Genomic DNA, 22,963 nt, shown 5'->3' on the forward strand with positions numbered 1-22,963 from the left:
AGAGTTAGAAACATCGATGAGAGAGAATCAGCGATCAGCTGCCTCTTGCACACCCCCTACTGGGGATGTACCCGCAACCAAGGTACATGCCCCTGACCGGAATCGAACCCGGGACCTTTCAGTCTGCAGGCCGACGCTCTATCCACTGAGCCAAACCGGTCCCGGCGACCAGCCTCTTTCTATTAGTGAGACAATGATTGGTTTCGGGCAGACACCCTCTTAGCATGTAAGTCCTAACCCTTACGTTATAGGAAATGGGAAATAAGCCAGAAAAGCTGTAAGGAATGATTTCTTTTAGTGAGATGAGGAGATGAGATGGATCTCCTGGGTGGAGGTGCATTCAGCTTGTAGGAAAGGCCCCTCGGAGGAGGTGACAGCCAGAGAGGGCTTCTAGGAAGAGGTGACATTCCAGCTGAGCCCCGAAGGAGAGGGAGAGGCTGGGTTTGTGTAACTGCTGGGCATGTTCCAGGCAGAGGACACAGCAAATGTAGAGCCGCCGGGGCGAGTGTGGGGAGATAAGAGGGAGGAGAGGCTGAGGCCTCTGGGCCACGTCAGCCTCCTTAGCAACGCGGAAGCCTGCAGAAAGCCTCCCAGCACCTTCCAACGGCGTCTTAGCTTAACCCCCTGGCCTGGCCGTTACTTCTGTGATTCCGGGGGCTCTAGCCGAGTGGCCTTCCGAGCGGTGCCTCAGGTTCCCCATCTGCAAAACGGGACGAAAAGAATATATGTTTTTAAAAAATATATTTTATTGATTTTTTTACAGAGAGGAAGGGAGAGGGAGAGTTAGAAACATTGATGAGAGAGACACATTGATCTGCTGCCTCCTGCACACTCCCCACTGGGGATGTGCCCGCAACCAAGGTGCATGCCCTTGACCGGAATCGAACCTGGGACCCTGGGACCCTCCAGTCCACAGGCTGACGCTCTATCCACTGAGCCAAACCGGCCAGGGCGGAAAGAATCTTGCTCATCCGGAAGTGAGGGGACCCCCAGTTAACTCAGACAGGCACTCCATGGACACTTGTGGAATAGGAGACCAGCTTGTCCCTAGCGCCTGACTCAGTGATTTCCAACGGCCGCCTCCTACGGTACACACTGTCCCCGTTACCAGTGGGAAAACCGAGGCTCTGCAGGGCGGGAGCCGGCGCTCCGGGCTGGAAGGCGACCTCGGAGCGGTGCCGTTGGGGGCCGAGCTGGGGGTAGAGGCGCGGGGGGAGGGGGTGCCCCGGGCGGCGGGCGGGGCGAGGCCGGGCGGGGCGGGCCCGGGGCGGGGCGGGGCCGGGCCGGGCTCCGCGGCGCAGGGCGCGCCAGTCCGGACTCCCGCGAGCGGGTCGGAGGCGCAGCCCGAGCGCCATGGAGCAGCCCCGGAAGGCAGTGGTGGTGACGGGTACGCGCGATGGCGGCGGCCGGGGCCGGGGCGGCCGGGGCCGGGGTGGGGCTCGGGGCCCGGGCCGGGCCGGTGCTGGAAGTCACGCCGCGTTTGGAAGATGTCATCGCCCGCGGGAGCTCAGCTCGGTCTGTGCAGCGGAGAAAGTGGAGAGGGGGCGCCCCTGGGGTTCCAGGATCGGGGTCCGGGCAGGCGGGGGCGTGGGGGTCCCGTGGGGTGTCCCGCGCTGAGCCGTCTGCTCCGGCGCCGCCCCCCCGGGGGGACACGGTGACCCTCCGGCACCTGCTGTCCGTCCCCCCGCGGTGAGCGGGACGGGCTCCTCCCGGCACCTCCGAGGTCGGCCCGGCGCCACCCCCGCCCCCGGGACAAAGGCCGGTCTGTGGGCAGGAAGCGCCCCGGTGACAGGTGAACCGTCTGCGAGCCGCTGCTCCCCGAGTCCTGCGCCAATGGGACGGCTCCCCCTTCCCCCACCCCCAGGCAGGCTGGGCGGAGCTCAGGGACTTGGGGTGCCCCGCCACGCTCCCGCTTGTCCCAAGCGCCGTCTTGGTCAAAACCTCTTCTACCCGGGCTGTTTGTGGGTGAGCCTGGCCCCCCGCTGTCACCGACTCCCCCAAAATAACTGCTCCTCCGAGAGGTTACTCGCCTCGGGACCACGTGGGCGTCAACTTCCGCTGGGCGTGCGACTGGGGAGTCATTTTGACTCGCGCCCCAGTGGGAAGTCCAGCTGAGGTTCATTCCGGGTGGCAGGGGCGGGGGCGTAGATAAAGGGGGGACTAGCCTGGGATTCCCAGGGAGAAGGGAGAAGACACGCCCCTGACCCACAGGTGAGGGTGCCTGGGGGGAGGAGTCCGCCCCCAGCAGCGTCCTCCGGCCGCTCATTTGCAGGCTGCCATCAGACGGGCATTGTCCTCCCCTGAGCTCATGACATCCCACCTGTCTCTGTTTTGCAGAGGGGGAAGCTGAGGGTCACAGAGGTCGCCCTGTCTGTGAGGGGCTGAGCTAGGACTTCTTGGTTCCTGCCAGAGGAGGGAGAGGGGGAGAGGGCCTGACTCAGCCTGGGGGAGGGGTCCCGCTGTCCCAAGGCCTTGACGCTGGTTGGGACCCTTGGCCCACCTGGATGACCCGGCTCCCAGGCAGCCTCCCTCGGAGGTGCTTGTTTCTCTGGGCAGGTGACCGGGCGATGAGAAGAGGGGAGCGAGGGGTTTACGGGTCTGTGTTTGAATCCCAGCTCTTCGGCTCTCCCGTCTTTTCCTGGTGTGACTTTGGGCAGCTGGCTTCCCCTTTCTGGGCCTCAGTCTGGCTCCTGTGAAATGGGCCCAAGAACACCCTTTCTTGAAAACGGGTGCACACAGAGCACTGAGCACAGTTCCCGGCCTTGGTTTGTACGTGGGGCTGGAGTACGAGCAAGTGGGGAGGAGGGTGGTTCAGGCAGCCTGGCCTGGGAGACACCCACATGCTTCCCTTAAAGGCCATTCTTTTTCTTTCTTTCTTTCTTTCTTTTTTTTTTTTTTTTTTTAAGATTTCTTATTGATTGTTAGGGAGGAAGGGAGAGGGAGAGAGCGAAACATTAATTTCAGAGCGAAATATCAATTGCCACCTAGTTATGTGCCGGGATAGGGAACTGAACCTGCAACCTTTGGGTAGGCGGGGTGACACCAACCCACTGAGCCTCACCGGCCAGGGCCTGGGCGGTTCTTCACTCAGTGGTAACTCACAGAGTGCCCGCAGCCCCCTGCGTTTCCAGAGTGGGGGAGTGGCCTCGCAGGAAGACGGTGGTGATAAGATAACTGTACACTGGGTCAAGGACGGGGGAGGAAGTTGAGAAGAGAGCAAGACCTTTTCTGGATCAAAAGGAGGCCGCTGGCCTTTTGCCAGGCGTGAGAGTCACATGAAAGTAAGGACAGAAAAGAACACACAGCTTCGATTAAGAGCAGACAAGTGTGTGGGGGCGGCTCTCACAGCCCCCCCCCTCCCCCCCAGCCCCCGACGTTCCTCAGGTGGCAGCTGTTCCTGCAGCTCCCGCTCTGTTCTGCGTGGCGGCGACAGCCTGGCCCTGGCCGGCTAAGAGGGGCCACTCTGCGGTGACATGCTGTTTTGTTTTCTCAGGGTTTGGTCCTTTTGGGGAGCACACCGTGAACGCCAGCTGGATTGCCGTCCAGGTAACTCAGATATGAAGGGTAGGCATCCTTCTCGGGGCTGGGCTCCCCCTGGCAGTATTTGGCACCACTGAGAGCATCTCCTGTGACGCTTCCTGTGACATATTTCAGTCTGATGCACACGTCTCCCCAGAGAGCAGCCGCTTGCCCTGGGCCCAGTATTTTCTGCGGCCCAGCACTCCGAATTTTCCTGACAACTCCTGCGTGGTCAGGAGCAGTTATCCCTGCACCCACTTGACAGATGGGGAAACTGAGGCCCGGAAAGAATGATCTGAAGCCACACAGACAAAAAACTGGAATGGCATTGCCTCAGAAGCGCCCCACGCCCCAGCCATGTTTTGGGGGGACCAGGCAGGCATATGGGGGGATGTGCTAACCTTGGGGGGTGGTACCTCCTTGCAGCTGAGGGAAGAGAAGGCTGTGGATATGGGGGGTGGGGGCGTCTTTCCTGAGCAGGGTGCCCACCAGTGAGCCTTCCAGTTTCTTTGTCGGATGGGGCGTTTGGAGGGACAGACCAGGGAACAATGGGCAGAGAGAAAGAGAGAAACGTTTTCTCCTTATATAAATCAGATCCGCAGAGACCGGAGCCAAGCTCCAGCTAATCCTAGCCCATTAGCTGCTTGATTTAAAGCATGGCATGCTTTCCACGCCAGAGCCCTGAGTTTGGAGACAAATTCAAGTTGAAACGTTGATGGGTCAACCCCTCATTGGAGCGCCCCCACCTTTTTTTTTTTTTTTTTTTTTAAATCAACCCCTACTCCAGACCTCAAAAATCTTAGCACCTTTTAAAAAAAATCATCACCCAGGGATGGGGTTCCCGGGACCCTGCAGATGGGAGCATGTCCGAGCCCTGGCTCGGAGCACCCGCTCCCTGGAGCCCCAGACAAAAAGGAAGCAGCGTGTTTCTGAAGACTTGTGTGTCTGGCTTTGTGCGAGTTTCAGACCGGAGTCTTCACGGGGCTGAGTGGACACAAAGCCGTGTGTCTGGATTCCTGGGCCCCAGACATGATGATCTGCATCTAAATGGGAGAAAAATCAATTAAACAATCTTTGGAAATCCCCCCTCCCAGCTTTGGGACTTGGATGGGGGGGGCGGGTGGCGGGTGGCTGCTTTCCAGGCTGCTGCCTGAGGGGAAATACACCTTCTGCTTCTGCTGCTCATCTCTCCAGACCTGGCCTCTGGAAGCCTTTCCGTTTTCTCCCTCAAGTTTATGAAACCAGAAGAGATTTTCCACTATTCCCCAGCTCAACACACCAACCTGCCCAGATCCGATTGTTTCTCTGTGTTTTGGTGTTGATTTTTTTAAACTGGAGGGGTACACATACCCTCTGAGTGCCCACACGCCTATAACTCCGAGGAATGTTAGCACGTGCACCTGCGTCCGGATCAAAGGTTAGGACATTCCAGCCCCTTCTGCCTCTCCCAGCTGCCCCCCTCGCCAAGATGCAAACTTCTCGCCGACTTTGTTGCCACCACAGGAGTCTTGCCTGTGCTGTGCTTGTCCCCACTTGTCTGCCCGCTCCACCCAGGGGTTGCCCGGAGCCCGCATGGGCACTTGCAGTTGCCCTGGATAAAACGGATTGGCCGTGGAAAGAGTGCAGCTGTCGGAGAGGCCCAATGGATACCTCGAGAAATAGGCCTCGAGTGTGGTCCAGACTCAAGTTGCAGGAACAGTTGTCTGTCACCTGAGGCTGAAGATGGGCATTTGGTTACAGAATGACAGCGTCACTTTCTGCCCCAACTGATTTCTCAGAAGCCCAAGTTGCCATCTGGAGAAGGCACGTCTCTCCCTGTCTGTCTCTCCTCTCCTCTCTCCATCTCTCTCTTTATCCCCGTATCTCTCTCTCCCCCTCTGCCTCTTTCAGTTTCTCTCGGCCTCTCTGTGGGCCCCTGTCGTTCTCTGTCTCAATCTGTGTCTCTCTCCCCTTCTCTTTACATCTCTCTCCATCTCTGTTTCTCTGTTTTGCTATTTCTCTCGGCCTCTCTGAGTCTCTCTTCCTTCCCTACTCCCTTTCTCTCTGTCTTTTGCTCCCCTTCTTTCATGGGACCGTCCTTCTTCAGCCTTGGGTGACCCTCACCGGGAGGGACTGAGGGGTGACCCACGCTTTGGTCTTGCAGGAGAGGTGGTTTTTCCTGTGGCCTGTCTCCCCCGGTGGCCGGGACACCAGCTGCCCGTCTCTTCCTCGGCGGCCCAGGCAGGTGTCGGTGTCGGGGGCCAGGACCCCGTGCTTGGGGCCGTCTGGAGCATTCCCTGCCTGGCAGGCAAGGAGGAGCCGGGTCACAGTCCCGGTGACATCACAGGACAATGACTGCCACAGCACGTCTAGACAGACCTGCTAAGGCTATTAAGCAGGGAACAAAGAGGGTCTTTGTTGCGGGGTCAGGGAATCGGTCAGACGCATCCGCGCGCGGTGGAGCCTTGTCAGGTAAACGGGGTACAGACAATGCCCCGTCTGGGACGCCCCGGCCGCTCCCTCCCTCTCACGGGTGTGCTCGGCGCTCGCTGCCGATCGCTGTGGGACCCGGGGTGTGCTGCCAGCCCCCCAGGAGAGCCAGCTGGCCCTGTCGGGACAGAAAGTGTTCAGAAGCAAAGAACTGAGCGCGATTACTGGTCGCCCACTTCTCATCACTTCAGAGGAACTTAATAGCTGCTCTTTGACCTCCATGACCCTTTTTTGAGTTGGAGAGTAGTTTGCATAGAACGGCACGTACTGATCTGCAGTATCCCCCTCACTTCGGAGAATAGTATGTATGCCCACGTCTGCAAAGCTCCGTTGCTGTCCACCTAGAATGTTCCCTCCTGCCTCCCCCACCCCCGTCCCCGCCCCTGCCCCGTCCTGCCCCAGGGACAGCTGCCATCCTGAGTCGGTCACCGTAGAGGAGTTTTGCTTGGTTTTGAATGAGTGGCACAGCCTCTGTACCCAAGTGTGCCAGTTGCTTTTGCTCAGGCTGCTTTGGGGCAGGAGGGGCACCTGGCTCTTTCCCCGGTTCGCCCCCTCCTCCCGTTGACGGTGGCATTCGCAGACTCAGGGTTTGCTCCCGTCAGGGTCTTTGCCGAGAGGCGGACGGCTTGCTATGGGCTGTTGGACACGATGTGTGTGCATCTTCTTTGATTTCTGGGGACGGAGGGGTGACCCCACACTTGGGTGGTTTTCATCGTTTAGATTTCCCCCCAGCTGGGAAGGGGCTAGCTCGGCCCCCGGAGAACACGGGGGACAGAGGTTAGATCAGGATGGTGACTCGTCCTGTGGCTCCAGCTCATTTCCCAGCGCTGAGGTGATGTGGGCGGTGGCCTGGCGCTCAGGCTGGAGGAGAGGGCAGAGGGAGCTTGTGGGGGGATCTGCCGCCAGCGCCAGGCGTCCGGCCTTGACACATCCTGTCAGGTGGCCACAGGGAGGGTTTCTGTTCCCCAGAGGGGATTTCTTGGGTTGGTCACCAGGTAGCCCTCGGTTACATCAGACTCGACCTAGGTCGTTTCGTGGTTACGTCGCCATCTCCCATTTATTTATTTTAAAAAAAGTTCTGTCATTTCAACATATGTACATATGTGCTTTATTTTAAAAAAATATATTTTATTGATTTTTTTTTTACAGAGAGGAAGAGAAAGGGATAGAGAGTTAGAAACATCGATGAGAGAGAAACATCGATCAGCTGCCTCCTGCACACTCCCCACTGGGGATGTGCCCGTAACCAAAGTGCACGCTCTTGACCGGAATCGAACCTGGGACCCTTGAGTCTGCAGGCGATCTATCCATTGAGCCAAACCAGTTAGGGCATGTGCTTTATGTTTTTTATTATTTACTTTATTTACCACAAGGAATTGTTATCTCCCTTTATTTTTTATTTTTTTAAATATATTTTTATTGATTAAAAAATATATATATTTTATTGATTTTTTACAGAGAGGAAGGGAGAGGGATAGAGAGCCAGAAACATCGATGAGAGAAAAACATCAATCAGCTGCCTCCTGCACACTCCCTACTGGGGATGTGGCGGCAACCAAGGTACATGCCCCTGACAGGAATCGAACCTGGGACCCTTCAAGTCCGCAGGCCGACACTCTATCCACTGAGCCAAACCGGCTTCGGCTTGTTATCTTTCTTTAAAGTTTTCTTTTTTTACTGTTTCACTTCATTATTGCTGTGTATGTGCTCCGTGTGAGTGACATAGGTGCTTACGTAGGCGGGTTCCGACTTCCAGGGGAAATCTGTTACCTCGAGCCGTCCAGACAGATCTCCGATGTAACCCGAGGACCTACTTAGTAGCATCCTTGATCTTTGCCCCTGGGACAACTTACTGACTGAGACCCTGAGCAGATGAGTCCTCACTCAGCCTGAGAAATGGATTCTTTTAATTTCTGTACTTTTTCTTTTTTTTATAGAGAGAGAGAGAGAGGAAGGGGAAGGGAAAGAGAAACATCCATTGGCTGCCTCCTGCACGCCCCCTACTGGGGATCAAGCCCGCAACCTGAGCATGTGCCTGACAGGGAATCAAACTGGCAACTTTTCTGTGCCCGGGATGAGGCCCCGCCAGCCAAGCACACTGGCCAGGGTGGTGTGATACGATTTTAGATTCTGCCTTGGGGGTCAGGAGCTGGGACACTGTGGGGCAGAACACAGTGGGACTTGGTCTCCAAATCGAGTTGACAAACAAAATTCAGGTGTAACCAGCAAACATCAAGCAAATGGTGGTCTGTCCATGTTTGTGTGGCCATAGTGATCACTGCAGTGTGTAGAACCTGGGTAAACGTGTATGGAATTGAGGAGCTGGAATGGTGCTCACAGATCTGAAACCTCCCATGTTCTCGGGGGGGTTGATAGGGTGAAAAGCAATCTGGTCAGGTAGGAGGCCTGATCGCACGCTGGCCTGCTCTGCCTCTGAATCTCAGATCCTTAAGGAATGTCTTCCCTGGTCCCAGGGCTCCGTCCAGAGAGCGGAGGTGTAGATGGAAGAATGCAAATGCGAATGACGACGAGAAATGATGGTGGGGGAAATGAAATATTTTACAAAGTTCCTCTTTAGGGTATTTTAATGTTTTAAAATCAATTTCAGCCCGGCCAGTGAGGGTCATTGGTTGAGCATTGATCTATGAATCAGGAGGTCAAAGTTCAAGTTCTGGTCAAGGCACATGCCCGGGGTGCAGGCTCGATCCCCAGAGTGGGGCGTGCAGGAGGCAGCCGATCGATGATTCTCTCTCATCATTGATGTTTCTACCTCTCCTCTCTCTCAAATTAATAAACATATATTAATGAAGACATTTAAAACATAAAAAATAAAATCAATATCAGACAGAGCAACAGTCTGCAGCTCACCAAGCACCAGTGTCCGGGGTGTAGGGTTGTACTCTGCCCTCATCTGTCCAGCTGTGGGATATCTCTGGGGTCCTTCCTGGTCCCACAAGTCACCGGGCTTGATGAGAGGGAAGGGGTTCTGGTTCCTGGTGTTGGCATTTGGGACTTCCCCCCTCCCCCCATCCCCGCCCCATCCCCGCCTGGCCGGCCACACACATCCCTCTTGCCCCACCCACCCTCCAGGTGTCCGTGTTTCAGATGACCTGCTGCACCCTCTTGGGGAGCAGTTTGGAAATATCTATCAGTGAGGAGAGGAGAGACCTGCTTTTCCTGGCGTCTCGGCTGTGGCGTCGGGCAGCAGGGATAGCAAGGTCAGGTGATGAAATCCTGAAGCCGCCGGAGGAGATGTGAGGACTCGGCCGCGGCAGATTCCCGGAGGCCAGTCACACACCCTGCGCCTGGGACCGCCCACAGCCCCGGAGAATGTCCTCTAGCAGCAGCAGTTTCAAAGCCCTGCATGAGATCTGAGCATAATGTGAAATAGCTCGACTGATAATCGTATTTGGAGTATTAATTCTACTATGGAGAATGCCCAGATTTTCATATTGAGCTGAGATCTTCATCCCCAAATAGCTCTGCCCACTCTGGGTCACTGTTCCTCCAGCGAATCTGGCCCTGGGCCTCCTGCTCACTGTGCTGTGGGCCAGCCAGCTGGCAGGCTCTGCCCACAAGGAGCTAACAGGCAGACCCTGGTGGGAAGGAAGCATCAGTGTTTCCCCAGAAAAGTGTGCACGCAGGAACCCCCAGCCCATTTTTGTGTGTAGACAATTCATGATGGTGCTTTAAAAAAAAAGGGGGGGGGGTAATTGATTTTTTACAGAGAGGAATAGAGTCAGAAACATCGATGAGAGAGAAACATCAATCGGCTGCCTCCTGAACACCCCACACTGGGGATGTGCCCGCAACCAAGGTACGTGCCCTTGACCGGAATCGAACCTGTGACCCTTGAGTCCGCAGGCTGACGCTCTATCCACTGAGCCAAAGCAGCCAGGGCAATTCATGATGTTCTTAAACCACCTCGTGCCCAAGATGGTTCGAGGCTCCCTAAGGAGTTGGGGACCCACCACGTCTATATACAGTTCTTACCAGGTGTCACCGGGAAAAGTGTAGTAACAACAAACACAGGAGTAACAGGGGCAGCGTTATTTGAGCTTTGCTTGGAACTCCTATGTGAATTTGTTCATTCAGTTCTTATAAGCACATTATGAGGTTAAGTACTTTTTTTTAAAATCTCCATTTTACAGATGAGAAGACTGAGGCTCAGAGAGGTTAAGTAACATGCCCAAGGTCACAGAGGCAGGGTTCAGAACCAAGAGCCCAGCTCCAGGGGCTGCAGCATCACACCCCTGCTGCTCTTGGACGTGCAGATAGAGTTCGAGGCGAGCGGGTGGGGAAGGGGATGAGGGAAGAGTTTCGGGGTGCCCACCCTGCCCAGAGTCAGGACGCCGGATGGGCCAGTTTATCCGCACGGAACACGTTGCTGTGCTCCCTAATGTTCCCGCTCCCCCCTCCCCTCGCTTTCAGGAGCTGGAGAAGCTGGGCCTGGGCGACAGCGTGGACCTGCACGTGTATGAGATTCCCGTCGAGTACAAGACCGTCCAGAGGCTCATCCCCGCCCTGTGGGAGAAGCACAGCCCGCAGGTGAGGGGGGCACCCCACCCCCGATGACTTATGGAGCTTTGTTCCAGCTTCGATCACATGCAACCAGTATTTTTAAAAAATCATTGAGACGTTTTTACATTTTTTTGGCGCCCAATCCCCAGAATCTGATAGTTTTTACATCTCAGTTAGCACCAGCCGCACGTCAGTGCTCAGTAGCTGCCTATATCTTGTGTGTTCACACATTTTCTTACAGTGCCCCTTCTGTGTACAAGCATACACACCAATAATTGACGGTTGAAATGAAACTATTCTGTTTAGTATCCTGCTTTTCATAAATATTTTATCATGAGCATTTCATTACCTAGGTCATTACAAATCCTCCCTAAACATTATTTTAATCACTGGGTAATTGTTGTAATTAACATAACCATTCTCTTATAACTGGATATGCTACTTGTTTCCATGTTTTTTGTTTTTTGTTTCATTTTTATGAATAACTCGAAAGTGAGCATTGAATGAAGACCACATCTTTGATTATTTTTAGGCTACATTCCTAAAAGTTATTCTTTGTCTTTTGCATTTGGTAATATGTGTTGGAGATCATTCCTTATAGAACTGCTTTGGGCATTTTATTTACTTTTAAATATATTTTATTGAGTTTTTAAAGAGAGGAAGAGAGAGGGATAGAGAATTAGAAACATCGATGAGCTGCCTCTTGCACACCTCCTACTTGGGATGTGCCCGCAACCAAGGTACATGTCCTAGACCGGAATCGAACCTGGGACCTTTCAGTCCGCAGGCCAGTGCTCTATCCATTGAGCCAAACCGGTTTCAGCAGCTTTGGGCATTTTAACAGCGACATAGTAGTTCATAAGTTATTTAACCAGCCCACACAAATAGCTAGTTACGTGTTTTCCAGTATGATTGGATCAGAAGGCTACTGGGACATCCTTGCATGGTTCACATCCTCGTCTGTTTCCCGGGGCACACCGGCACACCGTTCTGCAGTGGTGACTCTGGGGTCTCTCCCAGCAGCAGGGGGTCAGGAACCGTGTAACCCGGGGGAGCCTAGCAGGATGCCCCCTCTCCTTGTCCTGAGGGCCCCCCGTCCCAGGGGCAGACCCGCTGAGCTCTGCCCGTCTGCCTGCAGCTGGTGGTGCACGTGGGCGTGTCGGGCATGGCCACCACCGTCACGCTGGAGAAGTGCGGCCACAACAAGGGCTACAAAGGGCTGGACAACTGCCACTTCTGCCCCGGCTCCCAGTGCTGCGTGGAGGACGGGCCCGAGAGCATCGACTCCATCATCGACATGGACGCCGTGTGCAAGAGGCTCACCACGCTGGGCCTGGACGTGTCCGTGACCATCTCCCAGGATGCCGGCAGGTGGGGCCCCGGGAGCGGGTGTGAGTGGGTGTGAGCGGGCGTTTCCCGCCTCCCCTGGCCCGGCTGGTGGTGAGCAAGCCAGGTGTGCTGGCTTTGGCCTCCGAGGGCTGAAGGCTCACCATTCACGAACCACGGAACAAAGGATACACACGTAGCGGGTCGCGCCGGTTCTGCTTCCGGAACTCGTTACCTGTGGATCTGCCCCCTCCTCCCCACCCGGGTCCCTGCCGTCTCCCCTCTGGATGCCGCTGCAGCCCCCTCCCTGCTCTTCCTCCTGCCAGGCCTCCTCCAGGCCGCTGTTTCCATCCTCGCTTTCCTGCGGCTGCTGTCACAACCACACCCAGAAACGTGTTCCCGCCCAGGCCTGGCAGGGTCGGCAGGTCCGTTCCTTCTCGAAGCTCCGAAGGAGCGTCTGTTCCCGGCCTCTCTCCTGATTGTGGCGGCTGCCAGTGACACTTCGGGCTTCTTGGCTTGTAGATGTGTCACTCCAATCTCCGCCTCGTCTCCCTATGGCCTTTTTAAAAATCCTCATCCGAGGATATTTTTCCATTAATTTTTAGAGAGAGTGGAAGAGAGGGAAAGACACAGAGAGAGAAATATCGTTGTGAAAGAAACACATTGATTGGTTGCCTCCTGCAGGAGCCCTGACCAGGGCCTGGGCCAGGGCGGAGCCTGAAACCAAGGTATGTGCCCTTGACCGGAATGGAACCTGAGACCTTTCAGTCCACAGACTGACTGGCTAGGGCCACATGGCCTTCTTATAAGGATTTAGGACCCACCCTACTCCAGCATGACCTCCTCTTACCTAATTACATCTGCCGAACCCCCGTGTCCAAATAAGGGCTCATTCTGGGGGGCCAGTCTCTCCCCACCATCCCCAGGCGCTGTGTGGTCTGGCCCCTACCCACTTCCCCACCCTCATCTCCCTCCACTCTCTCCTTCCCATTGCAACCTCTTCCCGTCCCTCAGGCACACCTGGCTCACTCTGGCCTCGGGGCCTTTGCACTCGCTGTAGCCTCTGCCCAAACTTGCCTCCCTCCCATAAGGCCTCTTTCTGGTCTCAGCTCCAACATGTTGTCTCCTTCCCCAGGCCTCCTCTACCTCCCAGACCAAGTTGTGTCCTCTGTTCCACTCCCTCTCAGCACCCGGTACCTTGATTTCTCAACGCTCCTTACACTTCTCGGGCCCTAAGGCAGCCGGGGACAAATTTAGTTGACTGACTTGATGTAGGAGTGACTGAATGTATTATCCGTCTCCTTAAAACTAGATAATTCTAGACTAGGTTCTCCTATGTTCCCGTTGTGAAACGTCCTCTTGCCCTCTCTCCTTCCCCCCAGTGATCCCTCTGGTAAACGAGAGACTTAGATTATGAGCCCTCCTATGGCCTCCATGTCCCCATGCCTGTATAGAGCACGTGGCGCGCTGCTGTCGGGTTTTGTCCTGTTTTGCTTTGCTTTGATGTGGACGGGGTGGCGTGGCATGGATTTTCCTGGGCATCACCTTCCTCAGTTCCACTTACGGACTCACGACTGGGTCTTCGCGAGTTCTCCGTCTTCCTCTGGGTCTACCACATGCCTCGTAAATGGTTGCCAAGTTTCCCGCCGTGTGGACAGACCAAGGTGTATCAAGCCCCTCTTCTGTCAGTGGACCTTTAGGCTGTGTCTTACGTCTGTTTGAGTCGCAGTAACCAAATGCCACAGACTGGGGGCGCTTGTCAACAACAGAAGTGTATTGCTCACAGTTCTGGAGGCTGGGAAGTTCAAGGTCAAGGTGCCCACGGGGTCGTGTTCTGAGGAAGGTCCTCCTCCAGGTGGCTGGCTTCTTGGATGTCCTCACACGGTGGGAGGAGCAAGAGAGCTGTCTGAGGTTCCTTTATAAGGTCACCAAGCCCACTGGATAGGGCTCTCACTTCTCAAAGACCCCCACCTCTTAATACCATCACTAGCAGCTTGTCACTGCCTAGGTCCCCATGCACAGGCCAGCCCTGGGAGTTCACAGGTGGTGGTTGTTTTCGTTCTGCCAACCTGGGGAGGGAGAGGCAGGGCTCCTTCCCTCTGTGGCTCTCTGGTGGGATTGGGTGTCTTACGGGAGGTTTGGAGGGAGGTTGACCTCTCAGTCTGACTGCGTTTTGATCTCCCTCCTGCCCCCTCTGTCCCGTGGCTCAGGTACCTCTGTGACTTCACCTACTACACGTCTCTGTACCAGAGCCACGGCCGCTCGGCCTTTGTCCACGTGCCTCCCCTGGGCAAGCCGTACAACGCGGACCAGCTGGGCCGGGCGCTGCGGGCCATCATCGAGGAGATGCTGGGCGTCCTGGAGCAGTCAGGACAGAATCCACTGTCACCACGAACACTGAGGGCCACGCAGGCCTCCCCAGGCCTCATGCTACCAGGGACCCAGGAGGAGGCAGACTGTCCGCCGGTGATCTGATTGGGATCAGATATTCCTGCTTCCTTACCTCCTCTCCCTTTGGATCTGCAAAAGTGCTGGTTGGTTGCAAGGAGGCTGCTGAAGATTTTTTTTCCTCCGTTTCCCTTTGCCTCTGGGGAGGTGGCCGTGATGTCTGGAGGCCCTTGGGTGCGGATTTCCGAAGAGAATCCTGATGGGGTTTGTCTCCACGCCGCGGTCCCACCGCTGGGGCACCTGTACCCCTGCTTTTTAGGGCTCTGGTGAAGGGAGTTTGGAGTTCCCTCCATCCCAGGACTGGTTTGCCCCGTAGAAGCCTCTCCGAGAGTCTGCCCTGGTCCATGTCCCAACAGCTTGGACAGCCTTGGGCTATGCCGTGACATTGTTATTTCCAGAATTCTATTCTCTCTCTCTTTTTTGAGAGAGAGAAGGGGGAGAGAGAAACACTGGTTTGTTGTTCCACTCATGTATGCACTCATCGGTTGCTGGGGGATTGCACCTGCAACCTTGACATATCCGGGCGTCGCTCTAACCAAGGCCTTACTCTTTTTAAAAACGATAGTGCGAGTTTGGGCACCGAGTAATTTATATTCCCTCCGGTGAAAACATGGCTTCCGCCAACAACAAAAGTGTCTTTTCCTTTCCCTGCGGTGCAGCCCCTTCTGCCTCCTGTGTCCCGAGCACTGGACCTGCTTCTTCGTTTGGGGACTGACATTGACCTTGCTTGGGTTTGGAGAGTGAGGGGGATTGGGGGGAGGGCCTGCTGACCCTTTCAACACCCAAGCCGTGAGCTCTGGAGCGGGGCTCACCAGCGGGAAGGCCGAGTTTTCCATCTTGACATGTACATGATATATTTTTTTTTAATGTGTAAAAGTTTGTAGCAGCTGAAAACCCACCGCACATCCTGCCTGGATTTTTGCAGCTTTGGTGCTAGGGACCAGCTTCCTGTTCCTGTAGGGGGCGCCCACAGCCGGGCCTGGGGGTGGAGCTTGCCAAGCTCCGTGTGTGCTGGCGCGCTGACCAGCGGGCTTTTGTGGAGATAGTTTGGGAATCGCCCCAGATGCAGGAGGACATTTTTATCTCCCTCCCTGGTGACTGGACCGACAGCCAGGGCCGAGCGAGACCCTTCCCAGGAGGCATCTCACCAGCTGTGTCTTGGCTCCGGCAGGACAGGGTGGCAGCCGCAACCATGAAGCCAACCGAGAAACATACATGTTCTGGAAGAATTCTCTTTTTTTGGACAACATGTGGTTTTAGCATCTCCCTAAGCGTGAAGCAGACTAGAATCGGATGCTGTATCGAATCCCATCGATAGCCCCACCTGCAGGTTTTTGTTCGTTTGTTTTTAATTTTTTGCTTACTGATTTTTAGAGTGAGAAGAAGGGAGAGAGAGAGAGAGAGGAAGAGGGAAACATCGATGAGTTGTTCCACTTATTTATGCACTCATTGAGTGATTCTTGTATGTGTCCCGGCTGTGTTGATGGAACCCACAGCTGTAGTGTTTCAGAATGATGCCCCAACCAACAAAGCTACCAGGCCAGGGCTATTTTTAATTAATTATTTATTTTAAAAAATGGATCTGAGAGAGATTGAGAAAGAGAGAGAGAGACATCAATTTGTTCTTCGTCTTAATGTATGCAGTTACTGTTTTATTCTCGTGTGTGCCTTTGACCAGGGATCGAACCCACGGCCTTGGCGTATCAGGATGACACTCTTACTAACTGACCTACCCGGCCAGGGCCAGTTTTGTGTGGGTTTTCTTAAAGAGTTGATATTTTTATTCTGTTTTCTTAAATGTTTACCTTCGTTCCCTCCTGTTCCAGGGCCCGGGCAGGTCCTCCTCCGCTGAGCTGCTATGGGGACTGGGAGCCAGGCGCATGGGCTTCTGGGGGAAAGGCGTTTCTGACTCGGGCTTTCTCTGGGGGAGGGGAGTGGGCACGGGGGAGGGAGGGGGATACTGGAGGAGGGTACGGGGCAGTGGGCGTAGACTGTGGCTGGCAGGCAGAAATGATTGGGCCTCTGCTTCCTTGTCCATGCCAGCCCTCCCTCCGCCAGGAATGTCCCCTCCATGTCCCCAGTCTGAGTTTGGGGTCTCTCCTGGGAAATCTGGGTGTTGGGATATAATTGCATCTGCTCCCTCACCTGGCTTCTGTGAGCAGAAATTGTGGCTCTTTTGAATGTGGGGGGCTCAAGACTTTGGGGGGGGCAGAGGTCCTATTCATAGCATCCAGTTCCATCTAGCTCTGCTCCCCAAGGTCTGATTTTGGGGGCTCTGAGGAGAAAGTGGATCTTGGCAAGATGGGGAGGGAGGTGAGGACTGGAGGTGAGCCAGGTCTAGTCTGGAACCCAGACGCTCCCCAAAGTCTGAATTTTCATCTTTCTTTTGTCCTCATTTCATCTCCCTGCTTAACGCACCCTGTGACTTAGCCACTGAGAGACGTAACTTACTGTCTGATCATTGTCAAGTGTGTGTGTGTGTCATTTTTATGTTCCCGCGTTAGTTTTCGATTTCCTCCAGTTGAATCGGAATCCTGTCCTTGTCCATGATGCAGCACGTTTAGCTCATTTTTATTTAGTCAAATACTATTAAATATTTCACTCACTCCCTGACAGCTTTCCCCCCCCTTTTTCCTGTTTTGAATTTTAAAACATTTTTCTTTTGGGTCAACTCTCCATCCACTCCATGATGTGTCTGTCTGCATTTGTTGGGTCTCAGACCAAAATGTTTTTGTGAAGGAAGAGAGAGCGGGTTCAGCTCCTCCCCTTGTTTTCAGAGTCTCAGGGTGGGGTACAGGATGGGACGGAGTGGGTGCAGCTAGTCAGGTGTGGAGGAGATGAGGCCGGGAGCGGTGGGTGTGACATTGCTAATGGCGGAAAGTTGAACCGAGGGATGTGATGTGAAGGTGGAGGAGTGACAGGAGAGAAGTGATGATGGGGGTCTTATATGAAAGATGAAGGGGGCCTCTCTCTGGGGAGCCCCTGTGGAGGGCGGGGTGCTGCGGTGGGGAATGGGGGGGCAGTGACTTGAGTGTCTGGTTTAATATGCCAGAGCCTCTGCACCTCACACCTTGATTCTTCTCTCAGCTCCTTTGGCTGCCCTTCCCCTCCAAAAGAAGTCAGTGGTGTGTGCAGGAGGAGCTTAACAAAGAAAGAAGATGGTGGGAGGGAAGGAAAGAAGGGAGGGAAGGAAGGAAAGAAGGAAAAGGAAGGAAGAAAGGAAGGGAGAGAAGGAAAGAAGGAAAAGGAAGGAAGAGAGGGAGGGAGGAAGGAAGAAGGAAGGAAGGAAGGAAAGAAGAAAAGGAAGGGGATGGAAGGAGGGAAGGGAAGGGAAAAGGAAGGAAAGAAGGAGGGATTTGAGCTCGTGTTCCGGGCCGGGTGCCACTTGGCCTACCTGTTCGGGTCAAGGAACAGCCAAGGCCCCCTGGCCACAGAGAGAGACAGGGCCAGGCAGGGGGCAGTCATGGCTTCCTGATCAGCGCCAAGTCTCTGGAGAGAGTATCAGATTGCAATCGTTTCAGCAAGGAAAATAATTTTCAGCTGCCCTGCTGCTTGTTGGCATGGAAACTTCCAGACAGGATGGGCCTGCTCAGGGGACAGCTGGAAAAGTAGATTCAAGATACCTTATTGTTATCTTAGAAGCTTCTGCTGGGAAGCTAGGCCAGCGGAGGGGGAGGGGGGTGACATCAGCATTCCTGTGCCCCTTGGGGGTACCCAGGTTGGGGGGAGCTGCTGGAGGCCATCTGCCCCCCACACCAGCCTCTTTTTTTGCTGCCACTGTCTAGACGGTTGACCTTTGACCTCTCCACCCCTTGAAGTGTCCGAGCCAGAATTCTCCTTCAAGGATGGTGGGTCAAAGCTCCATTCTTCACCATGTGCCCAGCCTCCACCGGAAGACCGAGCCTGCAGCCAGGGGGGCACTCCCCGAGGGTGGCCGGAGGGGCAGAGGCAGGCCACCCCAGTGCCAGGCTGCCCCCTCAGCCCTCCTGGCCATGAATCCCGCGGCATCCATGGACTAGGAGGAGCCAAAAGGGCTTTTTTTTTTTTTTTTTTTTTTTTTCATATCCCAGGTGAAATTTCCCTCCTCCAGGCACAAGTGCCTTGTAAGGGCTGGGGCTGCCGCTGGGGGAGAAAGCATGTTGAAGGCCAGGGTCCCGCTCGGACCCGCGGCAGGGGGCCTGTTTGGGGCGTGGGCCGTGTGCCAGGGGTACATCTTGAAGGTCAGTACCTAGGCCGATGGTGACCATGGGGCAGGGGCAGGTGTCACCAGCTGAGTTCTGGGGCTCCCAGACCTCGAGGGGCTCCCCTCTCTGCATATCCGTTTCTCCCCCTCCCTGTCCTCACCTAGCCTTTCCTCCGGCTGCCCAAACACCCGCAGGAGCCGGCCTCGCCCGTAGGAACGGGCGCGGAGGGGGCGCAGGGGGCCTGGGCGAGCAGCTCTCCTGTCCTGTTCGCTTCATCGCCAGGAAGTCCCAGGAGCCGGTCCGGAGCAGGCGCTCCGTTCCCAGGCCTGTGGAGGCCCCAGAGCCACGGGAGGCGCCACCCAGGTCCTGGGGAGCGTTGGCTTCCCACCTGCCCGGGGGGTACCGGCTTCTAGGCCCTCCCCCGCCCCCCAACACCTCAGGTTTCCATCTTGTCCTAAGTCTCTCCAGGAAGGAGCTTCCCTGCCCCCGGTGACCGTGTCTTTGGTCTCCAGCAGAGGACCCTGCACCCCAGGTGGCTTCTCCCCGACCCCCCGAGTTCCTGTCAGTGCCTTGTCTGAACCCCACGCCTGGGACTCCATGCCAAGGAAGTGTCTACCAGACTTTACTGGGGGCTGGGCCCGGGGAGACCCCAAACCTGACACCCCAAAAGCAAATAAACCAGTTGAGATGTGATTTCTTGTGTGTCTTTGTGAGAAGCTGGCATCCGCTGGGGTCACCTGCAGCGTGTGTGTGTGTGTGTGTGTGTGTGTGTGTGTGTGTGTGTGGGAGGGGGGGGGGCGGTCCGTGGGCAGAGGGCCCCAAATCACCAGGATGTCTATCCTCGGAGTGCGACCTGGGGCTCAGACTGGTGATTGCTACCGGGGTGCTGAGTGAACAATGAGGGGGTTTCTGTGCTGTGTGTCCTCTGTTTGGACGCACAGGGGGGCGGGGCTTCTCCTGGTTACGCTGCAGGTGGGGTTGAATCATGCGTGAATTCTTTTTTCTTTCTTTTTTTTCTTTTTTTAAAAAATATATTTTATTGATTTTTTTTTTTTTACAGAATGGAAGAGAGAGGGATAGTTAGAAACATCGATGAGAGAGAGTCATCGATCAGCTGCCTCTTGCACACCCCCTACTGGGGATGTGCCCGCAACCAAGGTACATGCCCTTGTCTGGAATCGAACCTAGAACCCTTCAAGTCCGCAGGCTGATGCTCTATCCACTGAACCACACTGGTTTCGGCCGGGGTGGAACTCTCACTCACACACCCTGTGTGCGGGTACATTTCCACCTGTTGCAGATGGAGACACAGAGGCTCTGCCAGTCGTCACCTCCTGCCCCAGTGTCATGGCCGGGGAGAGGGGGGCTGGGTTGTGGCCTCTCGGAAGCTGAGCAGTTTGAAGCCAACGGGGCTTCAGCCATAGGACAACGTCTTGTCTCAGGAAACAGGGGTCCCTGTTCAGAAATTTAAAACAGGGAGGAGGCAACGCCTCAGTGTCCTGGGCACCAGGACTTTGGCACTCCCGAGGGGGTTCCATGGCCAGTGACCTTGTTCCGGAGGCTGCTCTGTCCTGGGCCCTGGGTGTGGGCTGCCGCCCAGGAGTGCCCTCTCGTTGCTCCGGCGGCAGTGGGAGGGGCGGTGATATCCTGTATGTCCTTCTTCATTGTGAGAGAGAGAGAGTGAGAGAGAAACATTGATTGGTTGCCTCCTGTATGCACCCCGACCAAAGTCTGGACTGGCAACCTAAGTATGTGCCCTGACTGGGATCGAACCCACAACCTTTTGGGACAATGCTCCAACCAAGTGAGCCATACCAACCAGGGCCTGGGTGTCTTCTTTAAATGGGGGATCGTCCCCAGTTTCTGAAAACCTCCCGTTACTCCCCTTGGCTGTTCTGCCCGTGAAAGGCCCTGACAGCTCCCGGTGCTGCAGGCCGGGGGCAGGGCTGTGTGGCCGGTGATCCCGGTGCAGGTGTGCGTAAGGACTGCGGGGAGGGGACGGGGCCAGTGGCACAGGACCGGACGCACCCTGAGAAGTGCGGGGAGGTCTCACTTTGCTTCCTTGAGCCTCAGTTTCTCCATATTCATGGAGCTTTTGTAGAATTCAATGAGATTCTGCTTTTATCGATCATCCTTAACTGGGTGCCTGGGACATAGCAGTTGCTTAATAAATGCAATTATGCCCTGACCGGTTTGACTCAGTGGATAGAGCGTCGGCCTGCGGACTTGAAGGGTTCTAGGTTCGATTCCTGTCAGGAGCATGTACCTTGGTTGAGGGCACATCCCCAGTAGGGAGTGTGCAGGAGGCAGCTGATTGATGTTTCTCTCATCAATGTTTGTTTTTCGTGTTTGTTTTTTTTAAAGTATATTTTATTGATTTTTTACAGAGAGGAAAGGAGAGGGATAGAGAGTTAGAAACATTGATGAGAGAGAAACATTGACCAGCTGCCACCTGCACACCTCCTACTGGGGATGTGCCTGCAACCAAGGTACATGCCTTTGACCGGAATCGAACCGGGACCTTTCAGTCCGCAGACCGACGCTCTATCTACTGAGCCAAACCGATTTCGGCTCATCAATGTTTCTAACTCTCTGCCCCTCTCCCTTCTTCTCTGTAAAAAAATCAATATAATATATATTTAAAATAAATAAATAAATAAATAAATAAATAAATAAATAAGTTATAATTACCTCCTCCTCCAGGAAGCCCTCCTGTCTGTCCAGGTACCTCCTCAAACTCCCGCCATTGCCTGCATTGCCCCCCCACCCCCCAAGTCACACATTCTGGGTATCAACTGACTGGTTCTGTGGGAGCTGGGGAGGGCGGTTGGGTCTGTCTGGGGTCCCCTGTGTCTTCTGCATCCAGCACAGTGCGGGGCACAGAATGGGTGTGCACTGAACCACACGGGGAGAGAGGAGTGGATGATGCTGGATGTTGTGGCCTTCGGCCAGCGAGGGGCGCAGAGGTGCCTGAGCCTCCGGAGAGGAAGAAGGCCCTGGAGGGCGAGGCTCCTCCTCCAGCCACAGCCCTGCCTCTCCCCTGGAACCCCATCTGCTCGGGGCTGCACCGGGCACTCAGGCAGTGCGGCTGTGCATTGGAAGCTGGGCTGGGACATGCCAGGGAGAGCAGCGCAGAGGTCCGGGGTCACGGGGGACGCAGAGCTCATGGGAGGGGAGGCCTGGAGGCTGTGCGTGGCCCCCACACACCGCAGCTCTAGCGGGACCTGCTCAGCCTTATCCAAAGGAGGCCTGGTCACCAGTCTCACCCTTGCAGTCCAGCCTGTTCCAGGAACCCTCCTCCCCCACCTCTCACAGCCCGGGGACTCCTGTCCCACAGGAGAGAGCCACAGGCTTCGGCTGGGTATCTGAACTGTTCCTGGGTCTCTGCTGACCCCGGGCTGCCTCTCTGCCTGGAAGGCCCCTCCCCCATTTACACCTGGAGAACCCCCTCAAACCCAAGCTTTGGGGCAAGCTGCTGAGAGCACCTTGGGGTGCCCTGAGGGTAACAGGCCTGGGTAGGGGGAAGGAGCGGGAGCAAAATACCGTACCGGAAGTCCCGGAAGAGGACTCACCTACATCCTCTTCCACTTGCCTACAGCTCCGTTCAGCGCTTGCAGTTGTGGGAAGCTGACCCAGGCGTGCAGCAGCTTCTACAAGGAGTGACTCAGACTTGGAGGACAGACCCCGGAAGGATGGAGTGGGCTCTGGCTGCCTCTCTTCCCAGGGTGGTAATGATAGGGGTGAGGGGGTGGGCTGGGGGCTGGGAAAACCAAACAGCGACATGAGAGGCTGAAAACCAAATGCAGAGCAGGTAAGGGAGAGAGAGAGAGACAGCGATGACACGAGGGGCAGAGAGGGGTCCAGCCAAACAAGGCTAGGGGATGTTTGGAGACTGGGACCCCATGACGTGTGATTCGTGCACAGGGCTGTCCCCCTCCGGGCCTCAGTTTCCCTCTGTGACGTGAAGCTGACCACTGCACCACCCTGGCAGGACTGGGTGTCCATGGTCAGCCAGGGCCTGGCACACAGCAAGTGCTTCATAAGTGCACACTGTGGTGTGTGAGGCCACTGTAGGAGCACGCGTGCAAAACAGGCGCTAGTGCCCTGGCCGGGAGCTCGGCTGGTGGCAGTGTGGTCCGGCTGCACCAAGGCAGAGCGTTCCGTCCAGGGTAGGCACATACAAGGATCCACCTGAATGCACCAATAAGTGGAACAACAAGTCAATGATTCCTCTCTCTCTCTCTCTCTCTCTCTCTCTCTCTCTCTCTCTCTCTCTCAAAAAAAAAAAAAAATCAATAAATAAAGATTAAAAAGCAAAACAAAGCAGGCACTGGAACAGGATGTGGAATGGAGGGGGTGGGGGCTGGGGACACCCCAGCAGACTCTTTCCGGGCAGCGAGCATGTGAGGTCCCAAAGCCTGCCTCCTCAGCTGACCTACTTCCTGCCTGGTGCAACCCCTCTCCCCTCTGCCCCCAGCACACACCACACCAGGAAC

General features: G+C 55.5%; 1 protein-coding gene and 1 long non-coding RNA gene across 6 annotated transcripts; one reads left to right on the top strand and one right to left on the bottom strand.

Annotated features, from left to right (window-relative positions):
* Window positions 1-1,253: 1,253 nt before the first annotated feature.
* PGPEP1 (pyroglutamyl-peptidase I) lies at window positions 1,254-15,181 on the top strand. 5 transcript variants are annotated; one of them, XM_084884737.1, is made up of 6 exons: window positions 1,347-1,387; window positions 3,494-3,546; window positions 9,716-9,805; window positions 10,420-10,536; window positions 11,648-11,880; window positions 14,046-15,181. In XM_084884737.1, exons 5-6 carry the CDS (start codon window positions 11,675-11,677, stop codon window positions 14,308-14,310), a joined length of 471 nt encoding a protein of 156 aa, XP_084740863.1. In that variant the 5' UTR covers window positions 1,347-1,387; window positions 3,494-3,546; window positions 9,716-9,805; window positions 10,420-10,536; window positions 11,648-11,674; the 3' UTR covers window positions 14,311-15,181. The 5 variants fall into 5 exon arrangements, with proteins under 5 accessions (XP_084740862.1, XP_084740861.1, XP_084740865.1 ...); XM_084884736.1 differs by lacking the exon at window positions 9,716-9,805 and having other exon boundaries at window positions 1,254-1,387; window positions 3,494-3,564; XM_084884735.1 differs by lacking the exon at window positions 9,716-9,805 and having other exon boundaries at window positions 1,276-1,387.
* A 4,651-nt stretch (window positions 15,182-19,832) lies between these two features.
* LOC311623052 lies at window positions 19,833-22,070 on the bottom strand. Its single transcript, XR_014795092.1, has 3 exons — window positions 22,040-22,070; window positions 20,016-20,126; window positions 19,833-19,922 (listed from the first exon to the last, which is right to left on the bottom strand). It is a non-coding gene; the product is annotated as an uncharacterized lncRNA (long non-coding RNA).
* Between the last annotated feature and the right edge of the window lie 893 nt (window positions 22,071-22,963).

The sequence above is a fragment of the Pipistrellus hanaki genome, assembly GCF_964339955.1.
Source record: "Pipistrellus hanaki genome assembly, chromosome: 5".
Classification (NCBI taxonomy): domain Eukaryota; kingdom Metazoa; phylum Chordata; class Mammalia; order Chiroptera; family Vespertilionidae; genus Pipistrellus; species Pipistrellus hanaki.

Bases quoted from the DNA above. Each gene is read 5' to 3' on its own strand.
- PGPEP1 (XM_084884735.1), top strand. From the start codon at position 1,354: ATGGAGCAGCCCCGGAAGGCAGTGGTGGTGACGG. The intron at 1,388-3,493 runs GTACGCGCGATG...TTGTTTTCTCAG, and splicing joins GAAGGCAGTGGTGGTGACGG to GGTTTGGTCCTTTTGGGGAG. The intron at 10,537-11,647 runs GTGAGGGGGGCA...GTCTGCCTGCAG, and splicing joins GGGAGAAGCACAGCCCGCAG to CTGGTGGTGCACGTGGGCGT.